Raw genomic sequence first — 17,000 nt, 5'->3', positions numbered from 1 at the left:
AAACTTGCAAGTGACCAGTGCCCCATGCTGCAGAGGAATGTGCCAATCTGACCCAGGTGAAAATTCCCCAAATATGGTGAGTGGTTAGACCCTGAGCAGGTGGGCAAGACCCACCAGCCAGAGAGCTGAGAGAGAATTCTCCATAGTAACTCAGAGCCTTCCCCAGCTAGTGTTCCATCACTGGCTGTTGGAGATATCTGTGCTAGCAGTCACAGATTGACTACATGCCATTGTAGGCAGTCTCATCATACTGTCCCTTCCATAAACTTAGCAGGCTCAGTCTTGAAGCTAGTTAAGTTTTTTGCCCCCACTGTTCCCTTTGGAAGGCTGAACTTCTTTGATTGTTAGAATCTTTCACCTAATTTCAAGCCTAAACTTATTGATGGCCAGTTTATATCCATTTGTTTTTGTGTCCACATTGGCACTGAACTTAAATAATTTCTTTCCCTCCCTGGCATTTTCTCTCTATATATGCATCAGAGGGGCAATCATATCTCCCCTCAACCTTCTTTTGGCTAGGCTAAACAAACAGCCAAAGGTAGGCTTTCCATTCCTCAGATCATCCTTGTTGCCCTTCTCTGCACCTGTTCCAGTTTGAATTAATCTTTCTTAAACATGGGAGACCAGAATTGCACACTGTATTCCAGATAAAGTCTGACCAGTGCCTTGTATAATGGTAGAAACACTTCCATGTCTCTGCTGGAAATACCTTGCCTAATGTATCCTAGGACTGCATTAGCCTTTTTCACAGCCACATCACATTGACAGCTCATAGTCATCCTGTGATCAACCAATACACCCAGGTCTTTCTCCTCCTCTATCACTTCCAACTGATACGTCCCCAACTTATAGCAAAAATTCTTGTTAGCCCCTATATGCATGACACTGTGCTATTAAATTTAATTCCATTTCTATTACTCCAGTTTACAAGCTCATCCAGATCTTTTGGTATGATTTTCTGGTCCTCCTCCATAGTGGCAATACCTCCCAACTTTGTGTCATCTGCAAATTTTAATCGCATCCCCATTTTTTAGTGCCAAAGTCAGTAATAAAAATAAGAGTGGTCCCAAGGCTGATCCCTCAGGAACTCCCTTAACTTCCCTCCAGCCTGACAGTTCACCTTTCAGTATGACCCCTTAAATGAGTTCCTTATCCACCTTTCAATTTTCATATTAATCTCCATCTTTTCCAATTTAGTAATTTTCCACGTGAAACTGTATCAGATGCCTTATTGAAATCCAGGTAGATTAGATCTACTGCATTTCCTTTGTCTAAAAAAATCAGTTATCTTAAAGATCAGGTTGCTCTGGAACGATCTACCTGTTGTAAAAAAACATGTTGTATTTTATCCCAATTACTGTTAACCTCTAAATCCTTAGCTACTTTCTCTCTCAGAATTTGTTCCAAGACCTTGCATACAATTGAGGTCAAACTAACAGGCCTGTAGTTTCCCCAATCACTTCCCCCCCTTTCTTAAAAATAGGAACTATATTAACAATTCTCCAGTCATAGGGTATGACCCCTAAATTTACAGATAAAAATCCTTGCTCTTGGGCTTGCAAATTCATGTGCCAGTTCCTTTAATATTCTTGGATGAAAATTATCTGGGCCCCCTGATTTAGTCCTATTAAACTGTTTGTTTGACTTCCACCTCAGATGTGGTAATTTCTACCCCCATATCCTCATTCCCGTTAGTCACTGTGCTACTACCCCATAGCTCTTCATTAGCTTCATTAAAAACTGAAGCAAAGTATTTGTTTAGGTGTTGGGCCATGCATAGACTATCTTTAGTCTCTACCCCATCCTCAGTGCTTAGTGGTTCCACTTCTTTCCTTGTTTTCTTTATATGGCTATAGAACGTTCTACTACTGGTTTTAATTCCCTTTGCAAAGTCCAACTCGGCTTAGCTTTTGGCAGTTCTCATTTTATCTCTACACTTTCTGACCTCCAAGAGGTAGCTTTCCTTGCTGATCCATCCCATCGTTCAATCCTTGTAGGCCTTCTGCTTTCTTAATCACCTGTTTGATATCCTTGTTCATCCACCTTGGTCTGCAACCCTTCCCTATGAAGTTTTTCCCTTTGGGATGCGGGCTTCAGACAGTTTTTGCAACTTTGACTTAAAGTAATTCCAAGCCTCCTCCACTATTCAGATTCTTGAGATATCCAGTCCACTTCCCTAACTAATTCCCTTAATTTTTTTTAAAGGTAGCCCTTTTGATATCAAGGACCCTAGTTGCAGACCTATTTTTGTTTATCCTTCCATTTAGTTTAAACTGAATTAGCTCATGATCATTCAAACCAAGGTTGTCTTCTACAACCAGTTCTTCGATAAGGTCCTCACTGCTTACCAACACCAAATCTAAAATGGCGCATCTCCTCTTGTTGGTTCAGCGACTATTTAGTAAAGAAATCTGTCAGCTATCACATCCAGGAAAATCTGGGCCCTACTATTATTAGTGGCACTTGTCCTCCAATCTATATCTGGAAAGTTAAAGTCTCCCATAATCACACAATTCCCAATAGTATTTATTTCATTAAAAACATTAAAGAGGTCTCTATCCATATCCAAATTGGATCCTGGTGAGCTGTAGCATATCCCAAGCACTATCCCAGGGGAACCCCTAGTAGCTTTCTTCCCCAAAGTTTGATTTTGGCCCAAACAGACTGTCTTATCCATTCCATAATTTCAAATTCCTTTGCAGTCTACCTCATCATTAATATACAATGCTACTCCATCACTCTAGCCTTTATTTCTGTCTTTCCTGAACAGCACATACCCTTCAATTCCTGTACTCCAGCCACAACTATTATTTCACCATGTTTCTTTTTTCCTTATAGTATCTGGTTTCACTTCTGCACCAGTAGTTCTAGTTCCTCCATTTTGTTACCCAGGCTCCTTGCATTGTTATACAAACATCTTACTTGTTGTTGCTTGGCTTCACCCACATTCCTCGCCTGATTGGATACAGTCATACTGCCAGTATTGCTTATCTGACTGATATCTGCACTGTCCTTCTTCTTAATGTCCATTCTCCTACTCACTGCTGTTCCTTTAACCACTGCAGTATCCTTTACTTGATTTTCCTCCCTTTCAATGTTAAAATCGGGCATGGAGATTCCATGAGCATCTCCCCACGGTCTCCTGAGTTCCTAGTTTAAAGCTCTTTTAATCAGGTGTGCCAACCTCTGTGTCAGAAGTCTATTTCCCTCCCTACTCAGGTGGAGTCCATCTCATGAGAACAGTCCTCTGTTCAAGACTGCCTTCCCGTGGTCAAACATCCCAAAGCCCTCCTTATTGCACCACTGTGTGAGCCATCTGATCATCATAATCTTGTCTTGCTTTCATTCTCCGCCACTAGAGAGGGTCAGAATCCCACTGAAGATCACCTGAGCCTCCGTTTCCACAAGCATCTTCCCCAGCCTGGCATAGTCTCCCTTGAGACGTTTCAGCGTGAATCTAGCTGTATCATTTGTTCCCACATGAAGGACAATCAGTGGATTCTTTTCTGCTCCCATTAGGATCCTCCTCAGACTCAGGTGCACATCCTGTATCTTAGCTCCTGGCAGACAGCACACCCTTCTGTTCTCCGGATCAGCTCTGGTGACAGGCCTGTCTGTTCTTCTTAGTAGGGAGTCACCAGTCATGTAGACCTGCCTTTTCCCGGTGTTGGTGCAATTCTCTGGCCTTCGTCCTGTTCTTTCTGGCTGCAAGTCCTCGTCTTTTATTCTCCCTTGCAATCTTCTTCTAGTCATCCTGCATCCTCCTGAGGCTCTGAACTCTGGGTATCTCCATTGGCTCTTCCCCCTCTTCTAATAAGACTAGCCACTTTTCTTCTTCCTTGTCCTCCCTCCTTCAGTTACAGCCTGCTGTGCCCCTTCATTTTCCAGCCCAGCAAACCTCTTCCTGAGCTCTATTTCTTCTTCACAAGTCGGTCTTTTCTTCTGCCTGATTCCCATAGTCACATGCTTCCACTGGCCACTTTCCTCACGCAGCAGTCTTGCCTCAGAGTTCTTCAGTCCAGCTTGCATTTGCAAGTCTAAACTTTCCCCTTCAGCTTCATCTTGCCTTTGCTCCACCATCTGCTCAAATCCTCTTCGAAACTCATCCATATTTCCCACCTGCATCTCCAAACCTCAGATCTTCTCTTCCATCAGCTATATCAAGTGGCACTTTATACAAACCAAGCTCTTTTCAGGTACTTGCTCCAGGATTATGTACATCCCGTAGCTTCCATATCCGGTCATCTTCCTTGTCTCTTCTATTGCTTGAGTTACTACCACTGCTGCTTCTGTATCTGTCGTAGCCTTCCCACCTAAAGTCCTGTCAAGGAAAAAGGGGGGGGACCCCAAAACCCGAACACCACACCCTCCCTCCCCCAAACTCCCGCACAGACTCTCCTGCTTACAGTTTTGTTTGCTGGCTTCTGTGCCATTGGCTGACTGGCGCCAAAGGCAAAATGAGACAGTATTTAGCAAGTTCTAGATTTGCGATAAAATTCATCAGCAACTAATGGTGACAGACAGGCCCATCTTACCTTGTTTGACAGTGAGGGGAAGTGACATTTGTTTCTAGCCTTCTCTGCTTGGAGATCTTCAGACGAGCCACCTTCCCCAGAGGTCAAAGTGAAAGCCTTCGGTAGGGTTCAAATGCACTCACATGCTCTGCTGCGTTCTACTCTTGTTTGAGTAGGAGATACCAATTTTTTTTCTCCTTCCCCTCTAGCAAGCATCAAAATGAACTGTCATCAGGGAGCAACAATAATAGGATCCTCCCTCTTTTCGAGCAAAAAAAATAGTAGACATATCCAGTATCATCAGGAACACCTCACCGGTAAGAACTGGCCAGTTCCCACTTCTAAGTTACTGTTGCATGCTCTCTGCAAATTGAAGCATGCAACATGGCATTGGTTACCTGCCATTTACATTTAAGGCTTTCTTCCAAACCATAACTACTAAAGTTTTATGGGGGGGTTTTTTTGGACAGCTTAGATTCTGTAGCACATGGCAGGGATGAGAGGTGCCAATACACTGCATGGCATAAACAGTCCTCCAATTCAAGCTGTGAGGGGTCTGCTTAGACTTAACTAGGAGGAAGAGCAGGACTCTGGCAGCCATGGGTTCCGGTTAAGGGGATGGTGCCTGTTCCGAGCAATCTATACAGATAGCAGCTTGGACTTAGCTGAAACAGAAGGGACCTGAGTGAGAAAGTCACTCTCTTGGCAGAAAGCTGCTCTTGGATTAATAGAAGGCCCCTATGCTAGCTATGTTTTTGTAGCACCCACTACAGGCAATGAGAGTCTAGGATCTCAAGCAGCCAGGAAAGCAGGTAATTTCCAAGCCTGCCTTCCTTCCCCCCCCCCCCCCCCCGAACAGTAAAGTTATAGCCCCTTCCCAGCTCCATGGAGAAGTAGCTGAAAAGTTAGGCCTATGCTGGAAAGTTTCAAGCCAGATCATTTATATCACGTTTAAAGTCCATAATACAAACTCTCTAACCTTAAATTTACAACATTACAGAAGGGGGGTTGGTTTTGCCCTCACTAGCTGAAAGGGTGTTTGAGGCCTGGCACTGAATGTCATCCCTCTGTTCGCTCACACGCTGCTCCCATCATTTCAAAAGCACCAATAAAGAGCTTAGGGGTATTTCTGGGTCATTTTATTTTTAAAGTTGTGGTTTTGTACAAAAAATGTGCATTTTATTTAAACACCACCATGAAAAACAGTAACAGAACAAGTTCAGTGACTTCCTATTTCCCCATCTTATGAAAAGATTTAGTGAAAGTAATAAAAGCCAAAGAAAGTAAGAACTACATTTTCCTGCTCCAAGCCCAGCCAAAAAAACCCAAAAACCTGCTTTCTGCCTCTCAAACCCCACCTCCCCTGCCCACTTCCTACTGGGCAGGCCTCCCTTCCAGGGAATAGGGAGCACAAGCCTCATTGCAGTCTGTTTTTTCACCTTACAAAAATATATCCCCTTCCCTCAAGTGGTTCAACTATGTCCTCTACTAGATAGCTCTCTGCCAGCAACTCCCCTGGGGAAGGAGACTGGCTTATTATTCACTGACAAAGGTTACCCCACCCCTCCCACGCCCCACAAAAACAAAAATCAAGGTGCCTGAATATTCCAATGACTTTATGAGTCCTATAATGGTCACCTGGAGCTGCTGGTCTTCTAATGGGAGCAGCTCCAGTGTCCCAGAAAACTGCAGCTCTGACTTCCCCAGCCAGCAGGGGGCACAGAAGCACCATCCTAGTGGCACAACTGAGCAGGGATGGAAACAACCCACAGGCAGAGCTAACCTGTTCCATCCCTATGGCTCTGAAAGAGTGAATCTGACAGCTCACCCAATAGGGGGCAGTGCCACATCCAACCCAGTCCACCTGCTCATTGGAACAGCACAGGGCCTGGCCTTGCTTCCTCAATACATTGCTTTTTAATGTAAAAATTGGAGACAGTTACCCTGGTGTCAGCATTTGGTATAGCAGCGCTCGCTTAAACGTGTGCGCCCCTTTTTAAAGTACAATCTAGACTATTTCACGGCAAAGCAATTACTGTACTAACTTACACCATCATTTCCTAGAAGGACATAGTCAGGATCATAATCTTAAAAATTCCCCAACTGCGCTAGTAGTAACATTTCTACTTAGGGAAATCTTGTAATAGAAATCAAGTGACTCTGCTGTCTTTAGGCTCTTGCCTTCGCCCTGGAAGTCAGTTTCACTTTCAGATTCTTGCTCAGCAGCATGTCATTATATTTGGCTTCCCAGCAACCAAGGAGGTTTAAAAAGAGACACTATTTCCCTTGACCCTTTTCAATAGGAAAAAGTCATGAAATCTTCCTGTTCCCTATTAGTTCTTCAGCAGCACCACCACCACCCCTTCCCTGTTTAGTGAAACCGAGGTTATTTGGCGATGGCCTTTTGCGGTAGCTAAAAGAAATTGGCCTGCACTGTTCAGTTCAGGCTACCATCAGGAAAAGGAAAGATTGCCAAGTGGCTATTGCCTGCTCCAGCCCCGCTAAGGATCTGGCTAGAGGGGAGAGATCCCTGCTATGATTACACTGGGGAAAGGGAGAAGGCGGGCAGTGAATGCTTTGCTTGTGTCACAGCACAGAAGCGAAAAAAGCAGAAAGTGCATTTAAATAATTAAAAACAATTCCAGTGTTTCACAGATTGAATAAACCTTACAGAGAAGGCACAGAAATGCTCTCCCTAATTCTAGCTGTTTCTACATCAGGATTCTCTCTCCCCCCCCCATGCCCACCCAGGGTTTCTCTCTAGATCTCATTGAGGGGACTCCCAGGCCTGCCAGGCACTGAATACTGGATAAGCACTTTTGCCAACTCATAGCCACACAGAACCCTGGGTAAATACCATTCTTCCCAGCTTCATAGCACTCTGCATAAGCCAATCACAGCATTACATTCAGAGGACATGCTCCTGGGGCCAGGGCTGCTCTGAAATAGAGGATTCTGGGATAGCAGGGGGATGACACACCAGCTGTGGAAGAAGCAAATCATTTAAAGAAAACCAGAAGAGTAGAGCGTGAAAAGAGAAGTGGTTAGGTAACACCTGGTTAAGTGAGTGGCGGGGGGGGGGGGGGGGGGGGGGAAGATGGAAGGAGAAAAGGAATTGATGTCTAATGCCTGATCACATTGGTAGCAAATGGTCATCCCGTTCTTCTGACTCCTCCCCCAGTTGGTCATCACCCACACCACGGTATGCAGCTGGGGCATTCTGGGGCTTAGACCGGCAGATGAAATCACAACCGTCCTGCAGAAACAAGTTATTGTACTGGGATCAGACCACATGCAACAGATTATGCTAAACAATAGCAGCCCCTCTTGTGTTTCTCCTGTTCTGTTCTCCTATTGCACCTATCACTGAAGTATTTGAGAGATCCCAGAACTCTTTACAAAGAGTAAATACACAATGCCTGTAATCCTGAATCCAACCACTTCTTGGGTGGAACATGGTAGCTGATTTATAGCACCAGGCAACATTATAGTAGGTCAGTAAGTGAAGAATAACATCTCTGACTGTAACTGCTGGGAGTGAATTTTAGGGAGGCAAAGAACTTTTCCCTGTTGGAATTTGGCCGGACACTGAGGTTACTCTCTCCCCATGTGAAAAGGGTGGCTATGCTTGGGCAGGGCCTCTGGTTTACACAGCAATTGCAGGATGGTACCTTCCCCAGCATTAGCACCATGGTGGAACATTAAGGCCAGCAGTGACTCAAAGGGGAGAATGCCCGACTCAAATGAGTCATCTGCTTCCTGCTGCACCAGAGTTCTCTTTGAGAGGTCTCGCATCCAAGAACAGTCACCCTGAGCATAAAGCTTGTGCAATCTGACAAAAATCATAGGCCCTGAGTGTGGGGCAGCTGCCCCTTTTTTTTTTGGCCTTACAGTTGGGCTGGATTGGGGATCTGCACTGATTTTCACTTACTGCCATCAAGTTGCCGAGATCCTGCCAGAAGGTAAAATGTGGGAACTGCTCCAGGCCCTTTGCTCCCACCACCAGGCGCTGGTAGAGGAATCCCCCAATGATATAGACTGCAACCAGCGAAGCGAACCTGGAGGAGAATGTTGAAACCGGAGTGTGAGAGGAAGCTGAAGGCAACCTCTCCCCAGTTGGAGATTGGGATTGGAGCCAACAGCTCAGTACGATTCAGAAAATGGGGCATAAATAGCAGCTACACCTGCAGAGAAGGTACCACAGATGTCTATCAGCATGCATAAACCCATCCCCAGCATTGCCTAGATGAAGTGCTGTCTCATGGTTAGCACAGGGGACTGGGAGTTAGGACTCCTAGATTCTATTCCCAGCTCTGCTACTGACTTGCCGTGCAATCTTGAGCAAGTCTCTTCTCTCTGTGCCTCAACTTTTCCATTTGTAAAACGGGAAAGGATAACGTTTCCCTCTCTCTCATGGGGTATTCTGAGGTTTAATCCTTGTCAAGCTCTTGTAGATTATTGGATGAAAAACCTTACACAAGGGCAGAGTTACAGCAAGCATTGGCCATGGACATGCAAGATAGGCCACTGATCTGTTCTGGTATATCATGTGCTATGTTCCTAACAGGTACAGAGGCCTGGACCTGGAGCCCTAGAACAGACAGGCTCCTCCAGTAACTCACGTGATGAGCAGGATGGACCCGATGCTGAGGTGGGAGTCCTCGGGTGGGCAGGCCAAGCTGCTGTCCATCTCAAAGAGGTACAAACATTCCTGCTCCTTTTCCCTCTCTTCTGATAGCAAGGTAAAGCCGCTCTGGTTGGGTGGGGGTGGGGAAGAGGAAACATACAGCAGGCTAGACACAGATAAGTCCCCCTACTTGCACAGATGCTCCCAGCTTTGCCAAAGGTTCCAGTAATCCCCCCACTCCGGAATTCTCACATGTGGAGACTCCCAGCTGACCCTGGCCTGCCACCTCCAGAACTCTCCCCCCAAACTGTCCCATTTCAGACACTTCTAAAATAAACAGCATACCATCTCCTATTAGCTGCCTGCTAAGCCAGTCAAAAGGCAGCACAACCATTACTGGTGCAGAGACCCAACACCCACTAGACAGAACAAGTAAAACCCCTCTGGCTGCTCCACAGCCTCTGCACCCACAGTGACACCCTTCCCCAATCTTTCTCGGATTCACTCCTGCCTCACAGCCATGCACTCCTCTTCAACCTTTACACCTGGCCCCACAGTCCCCCCAGGCCACTCACTGATAGAGTCTTCTGGTTGCAAGAGATCATTATCATGGCCTTCCTCTTCTCACCATGGCAGTGACTGCCATACGAATCCCCCCCCTTATAAATCAGCATGATCCAGTCACCTGCCAAGAGAAAAAACAAAGAGGGTTGCAGGTCAGGAGCGAGGTGGACTGGCAGAGCTGGAGAGGAGGGTTGAGGGGAGTCTTACTTCCACTGAAGACCTGTGTCTCATTGATTCTTCCCACCACTGTTTGCTTTTGGTCCTTTAAATTGATCTGTACCAGGCCTGATTGGGACAGAGAGCTGTCGACCTCTCTGCACACCCTGAACTTGTAGGTGTACTTCTCCTCTGGGCTCGAGGTCACATTGCTGTCAAAGCTGTGCAGAGGGGACAGATAACAGACGGCTGCTTTATTGAATCCCACACAGGTTATTAGATCTTTAACATTCAGAAATACCCCACCACACTGTATCCATTTCTAAGGCCCACTTACGGCTTAAACTAGGCCTTGCCTTTCAGGTAAGCTCACTTGCTCCCTACCTCTCCACTGGTGGGGTCTCTGGAAACTGAGCTCCTCTGTTAACCCCAGAGGAGGTAGAGCATGGACAGCAGCAATGCAAGCTCCTCCCTTACCATCTCACTCTTGTGCCAGGAGGCATCCACCTCTATAGGGAAAAGGGAATCCTGTCACTGTGGCCCATTTAGTCCTCAGAGTGACAGCCGAGACTGCCATGAAAGGAGCCCATTAGTGCTGATTGTGCTGGTGATTCTGTGATGTGGGCTCCTGCCCACCAGGAAACAGAACAAGATCCATCAAATTTGTCTCACCCAGGTTAGTTAGAACTAGTGTCCCATTCTTCAATGCCCTATGAGCCATTCACTCTCTCCTGATCTGGGACTGACTGGACAGGATCCAGATCCCAGTCCCTGCAGTGGGCCAGAGGGTTGCATGCACTGTACCTCATGGAGCTCAGGGGTTCCAGCTTCTTCAGTAAGGCCTGTTCTCTTTTCGACTCTTTGCCTTGGTCTCCTACTAGATCGCAGTGCTTCACTTCCTGATCTGCCATCACGACCATGGCCAGGGCCACAAGGACTTGCAGCGCAGTACAGGTACCACAGAGAGACGGGAACATTCTGCATACGTGCCATTGCAGAGAGAGAGACAGGCACAAGAAGGATTAACACTTAAACACCTCATTCCCACCCCAACACACAAACCTCAAGGTCAAAAAGACAGTGACTGGCCACTTCTTCATTCATGGCTGCAAAGGGGAGGAGCTGAGGCCCAGGAACATCTCAGAGATCCTCAGGAGACTCCAAAGCCCAGCCTTGGGTACAGCCAGGGCCAGCTTGGGACCCACAAAACCACTGGCCCAATCTGCAAGTCTTCCTTGACTTTACATTGGGGTAGTAAGATCTTGCTGCTGAGTGCATCAACTGGCACTCGCTTGGCCAGAACAGAACCCAACATGCTTTAGGCTGGCCAGCTATGGAAACCAGGGTCAGTTTCAGACATAAGCCACTATTTATTGCACCCCAAAGGGGCATCTGTCATCAGAGACAGACTTGGAATCATTCTAATCAATTGTCTTTGCAGGTCTTGTGTAAAGAGCTTGTGGGGGACAGTGGCTAGGATTAGTCAGGCTTTGTCTATTTCAAGCTCCTTAATCCTAATAATTGTATTAATTTATGTTGCCCTTCTCTAGCTCCTTTCCACTGAGGATCTGAAAGTATTTTATAGGCACTGAGTTTCACAAGGTCAGGACTGGCATCCCTGATTTAAATACGGGGAAACCGAGGCACGGAGGTGACGAGTGTAAGGTCACATACGTCAATGGCTGAGCTGGAAATACAACCCAGAAGCCCAGGTTTCCAGTCATAGAATCATAGACGATCAGGGTTGGAAGGGACCTCAGGAGGTCATCTAGTCCAACCCCCTGCTCAAAGCAGGACCAAATCCCAACTAAATCATCCCAGCCAGGGCTTTGTCAAGCCTGACTTTAAAAACCTCTAAGGAAGGAGATTCCACCACCTCCAAGGAAGGAAATTTCACCACCTCCCTAGGTAACCCATTCCAGTGCTTCACCACCCTCCTAGTGAAAAAAAGTTTTTCCTAATATCCAATCTAAACCTCCCGCACTGCAGCTTAAGACCATTACTCCTTGTTCTGTCATCTGCTACCAATGAGAACAGTCTAGATCCACCCTCTTTGGACCCCCTTTCAGGTAGTTGAAAGCAGCTATCAAATCCCCCCTCATTTTTCCTCTTCTGCAGACTAAATAATCCCAGTTCCCTCAGCCTCTCCTCATAAGTCATGTGCTCCAGCCCCCTAATCATTTTGTTGCCCTCCGCTGGACACTTTCCAATTTTTCCACATCAGTCTTGTAGTGTGGGGCCCAAAACCTGAGACAGTACTCCAGATGAGGCCTCACCAATGCCAAATAGAGGGAAATGATCACGTCCCTCAATCTGCTGGCAACACTCCTACTTATACAGCCCAAAATGCTGTTAAGCCATCTTGGCAACAAGGGCACACTGTTGACTCATATCCAGCTTCTCATCCACTGTAACCCCTAGGTCCTTTTCTGCAGAACTGCTGCCTAGCCACTCGGTCCCTAGTCTGTAGCAGTGCATGGGATTCTTCCGTCCTAAGTGCAGGACTCCGCACTTGTCCTTGTTGAACCTCATCAGATTTCTTTTGGCCCAATCCTCTAATTTGTCTAGGTCCCTCTGTATCCTATCCCTACCCTTCAGCATATCTACCACTCCTCCCAGTTTAGTGTCATCTGCAAACTTGCTGAGAGTGCAGTCCACGCCATCCTCCAGATCATTAATGAAGATATTGAACAACACAGTCCTGTGTCTTAATCATAAAACATCCTTTAAACATTTAGCTAATTGCTCAGAGAAACAGACAATGACCTTGCCATTCAATAGCAGCCACACAGTCGATTTCTCTTCCCAACCACAACTCCCAGCGAAGATCCTAACATTGACAGAAACCGATTAATACACTGACCCAAAATTTTATAAAAATCAGGCTAGGGCTACAAAAGCACAAAGAAATTAACAGAAGAAAGGTCCAGACTGCTGAATAGTGAAGTTCCATGAGGGTTATAGTGAAAGCCACACTGAAGAATTCAGTTACAAGGTCTGCCACTAAGGGACGGTCTACACTGGAGTGGTTCTGAAAGCAGGAGGGAGTGGCTAGCTGTCCAAGGATGCATCCAGGGTCTTGGATGGGAAGCATACTTGGTGTGGCTACCCCTTCCTGCCGCTCACACTGCCACAGCTACACTTCTGCTTTTAGCATGCTAGCTCGATCAGTTAGAAATTACACCTCCAGCTCTAGTGTAGACATACCCTACAGCTTGTAACTATCGTGAGACCTCTTAGATCAGCGTGTATGGTGGACAAGTAAATCTGAAGAGATTATTGTTATTGTATAGAAGAGGAAACTGAGGCACAAATAGCTTGTGACTTGCCCCCTACAAAAGGCACACAACAAGTCAGAACCAGCATAAGAACTCGTGGCTTCTTGGCTCCCGTGCTCAGAACACACGTCTCTCTCAACAGTAGCAAAGACCTTTCTGGCTGGCTGCTTTGTACATATTTAATTCATGTGGTTGTCAAACTGAAAGTGATATAAAAATACTGGCGCCTTCCGGTACTTTAGCATCCCTCATGCAGAAAAGACCTCAACATGCTTTGAAGACTGCATGTATATGGGATACCCTCCTACAGCTGAAATGCAGCCATATCGGATGGAATACAGTAGCCATGTAACAGAACCAAGCAATGCTATACAAGAGTTCAGGACAGGAAGTGAGGACTGAAACAGTTGAGGGGAAACTCAGAAGAGAGCATCCAGTGACCTTAGCTAGAGTTCAGGAAGGACACAGTAGCAACAATGTATGCAGAAAAGGCCAGGTTCACACCTAGTGTAACTACAACCTGCAGCAGGCTCACCCTGGGGACGAGTTTGGCCCAAGGATTGATTTTGAATAGGAGACAGTTTCCACTGTCAAAACATTCAAATTTAACCCAGTTCCTCTATCCCCACCAGACTGTTCACTTCCTGTCTGTGTCCCCTTCTGTTTTATAACAGGCTGCACAATTTTTTCCACGTTTGCTGAGATGTAAAACCCAGGGCCAGAGCCACTCATGGCCATTAAAGATCACATGACATTTTTTTGTCACAGAAGGGGAACTAACCACAGTGTTCTGGTCAAATTCCAGCTTGGAGGATTATATCCTCTCTCCTTAGATACCCCCTGAAGATTCAACTGGATTTGGAGTTCTGCTTTCTTTCTGGACACAAAACTCAAGTTGTTGTGTTCTGTTGCTGTGGCTATTAAACTGCTGTGTACTACCCAGAGATTGCTGCATTTCAGTGACTGGATAGTTCTGTTATATAAGGACTGCAAAGTGTGTTAGGATCCATCCAATATCTGGATTTAGGAGTCTTCAGTGACCTTGTCCTCTCCTCTCATTAGTTCCTTCTCCTTTACAAATTTCTTCCATCTCTTTCCTCCATCCCAAGTCTAGAGACCATGGGGGTGTTTCTTCCTTCAGTATTCACCATATCCTCATATAGGAGTGGATAGATGGCCTGACAGCCACGGCCTTTCAGCTCCCAGAATGGGAATCTGTGCAATGGGTACCTAGTAATACACTCACACAGCAGCAGACCCCAAGGCCCTTGTAGTCACCTCCCCAACCACAAATTGGCCACTAAGACAATGGCGCTGCTGAAACTGCATCCCAGTTCACAGCTGTAACAAAGTAGGGTTCAATTGGCCTAAACTGTAAAGGGCATCCTGAAAGCACTTGGGATCCCCCAACCACACATCCCCAACAGCCAGCTTCTTATTGCACCCCCAATAAATTTCTCAGCCCATCCTCTCGACTTTCACCCACCCATAGGCTTTCACCACCCCCAATAACACCACCACTGACAGCTAACAGATGCTGAAAACAAATTACTGGGGAAAAGGGAGAAACTCACCTGACACTGGGGCAGCGAGGTAGGTGTGGCATGAAGTATCTGCGAGGCTGCACGTCACACCGTTGCTACCTACCCACCCACCCAGACACCGGTGTCTGCACCACGAGGCCACGTGCCTTGCCACTACCTCCCGTGGCCAGCCCCGGGCACCCAAGTTGTGCCAGCCCAGCTCAATGAGCTGCACGCATCAACGCTGCGCGCGCCACGTGCGCCCACCCTGGGGAATCTCGTGTGCCGCCCGGCCTTTACCCACCTAATGAATTATTAACAAGAGTTCATGAATATTCAGCACGCATAAATTAATAACTAATTAGGTATTCATTAATTGGAACGGGAGACCCTTCCCAGGCGTGAGTATCAGTGGGGGAAGGTCGCCCCACCGCTACTGCCTGCTCGCTCCCCACCTGCCTGCCCAGTGTCTCCCTCAGTCCCACCCGGTGATCCGGAAGCAGGAAGTGGGTAAGGGGCGGGCGCTAACGCTAGGCAACAAGGACTGGCCTCAGGCCCCGCCCCTGATCCATTTCCCCAATGGAACATGAGAACGGCCAAACGTGCCTCGCCCACGGGTACCTTTTGCCCAATGAGAGGTGGGGCTAGAAGGCGTCTGGCCCCCAAAGCTCTCCTCACCCAATTAATGGTGACGATTCCAGAGCAAGAACGACCCTCTCTACCCTTATTCGTCCAATGGGCAGTGAGAACGGCCACGGAGGCCCCCGCCTACAACTTCATCTCTTCCAATGAAGACTGGAATTCAAAAATTGGCACATGAGAAGACCCAATGAGCGATGAGAGTCACAGAAGGCGGACTCACCCCGCAAAATGCTCTCTTCCAATGGCGCCGCAGGGCTGGTTACGGAACATCGCCACACCCCGACCCCCTCCCGAGGGTGGCTCACGAGACCCTCACGCGCTACTCACCCGTCATCTGATTTCACCCCCCCTGAGAAGGCGGGCGCGGTGTCTGCTGGGAGTTGTAGTCCTGAGAGCCCGAGGCTCGCTGGGCGGCTCTCTAGCCGGAGCGCGGGGAGATGGGGCCGTGCGGGGCGCGGCTCTGAGCGGGCCCGGCCGGGATGGCACAGTCGGGTCACCGCCAGGGGATGGCGGGAGCCCCCGGGCCATGGCAGGCTCCAGGCCCCTGGTTTCGCTGGCCGGCGGGTGTCCCCTGCCCGGGGCTCGTAGCCCCGGGATCGGCCCTAGACCGTTACTGCCGCTCGTGGGCCGGGGCGCGAGCGGTGACGGTGACGCTCCTCGGGGCCTGAGCTCGGCGCGGCGTGGCCGCCCCTGGGCCCGCCCCGCCCCCCTCGCGCTGCCCCTCGGCGGGTCGCAGGCCGTGGCGGTGGGGCCCGCGGGCGGGGGTGGGCGAGGGAAGCAACCGGCCGCCGCGGCAGGGACCTAAGCGCTGCACCCCCCGCGGTTCCGGGGGGATGTGGGCTCGCACCTCACCTCGGCGCCTGGCCAGGAGCTCGCGGCCCTGCCTTGGGGGGGCGCCGCCCCGTGTCCCCTCAGGGCTGCACCTGAAAGCCAGGGGGTGGGAACAGCTCATAGCGCTGCTTTGGGATCTCCACTGGCTGCCCAGGGGTCTCTACATGGAGACCAAGCTCAGGGGTCGTCAATAGGCCAAATCTGGACCTCCGGACACGTTGTGATGGACCGAAAAATCCTTCTATTCACTTACTATTATTGTGGTGTGACAATGTTTCTCTGGAGTCTGGACCTTGATTATGCCTTAACCAAGAAATTTGGACCTTCACAAAAATAATTGACTGCCCCTGGATAAAGCCCTCAGTGGCATATGACCAGCCTCCCTGAGGGATCGCCCCTCTCTCTGCCTTACTGCCACAGTTGTAGTCACGGGGGCACTCCAGCGGATCCCCTAGTTAGGAAAGAGAGGGGTGGCTGTCAGGGTCCTCTCTCTGTGAGGGCTTGGGGACTCTGGGATCTCCTCCCCCTCTTGGTCTGAAATCGTCAGAATCTGATTATTTTCCAGGCACGCTGCAAAAGACACCTGTTTGATAAGGTTTTTGGAGAGGGCTGAGGGTACGCTTCTTAGATAGTGAAGGGGAAGAAAGGAGCTTCTGTAGGTGGCTGGCTAAGCTTCTGCTGCCGTGATCATTTTAATGTTGCTGAGGTTTGAAGTGTATTAGTGAGTGTTAAGGCACCAAGGGACTTGGATAGGCATCTTTATAGTTATTTGTAAATTTAAATAAATAAATATCAACTATTCTATCTACACTAATGGCTCACAGGTCTACCTCTCCACTGTCTCTTGTCTTCTGTCCTAGCTAAA

General features: G+C 48.1%; 1 protein-coding gene across 1 annotated transcript; it reads right to left on the bottom strand.

Moving 5' to 3' along the window:
* Nucleotides 1–5,637: 5,637 nt before the first annotated feature.
* Nucleotides 5,638–15,080, bottom strand: M6PR (mannose-6-phosphate receptor, cation dependent). Its single transcript, XM_065423292.1, has 7 exons — nt 14,714–15,080; nt 10,666–10,839; nt 9,913–10,082; nt 9,717–9,826; nt 9,137–9,267; nt 8,446–8,572; nt 5,638–7,770 (listed from the first exon to the last, which is right to left on the bottom strand). Exons 1-7 carry the CDS (start codon nt 14,743–14,745, stop codon nt 7,648–7,650), a joined length of 867 nt encoding a protein of 288 aa, XP_065279364.1. The 5' UTR covers nt 14,746–15,080; the 3' UTR covers nt 5,638–7,647.
* Nucleotides 15,081–17,000: the final 1,920 nt, after the last annotated feature.

This window comes from Emys orbicularis, chromosome 1 (genome assembly GCF_028017835.1).
Source record: "Emys orbicularis isolate rEmyOrb1 chromosome 1, rEmyOrb1.hap1, whole genome shotgun sequence".
NCBI classification, from domain to species: domain Eukaryota; kingdom Metazoa; phylum Chordata; order Testudines; family Emydidae; genus Emys; species Emys orbicularis.
Note: the sequence above shows the minus strand (reverse complement) of the source record. Positions and strands in the feature narration are given on the sequence as shown.

Coding starts and splice junctions, on each gene's coding strand:
- M6PR (XM_065423292.1), bottom strand. CDS start 14,745: ATGCCACACCTACCTCGCTGCCCCAGTGTCAG. Junction 9,827..9,912: donor GACACAGGTCTTCAGTGGAA/GTAAGACTCCCC, acceptor TTCTCTTGGCAG/GTGACTGGATCATGCTGATT. Junction 8,573..9,136: donor GGGTCCATCCTGCTCATCAC/GTGAGTTACTGG, acceptor ATTCTCCTCCAG/GTTCGCTTCGCTGGTTGCAG.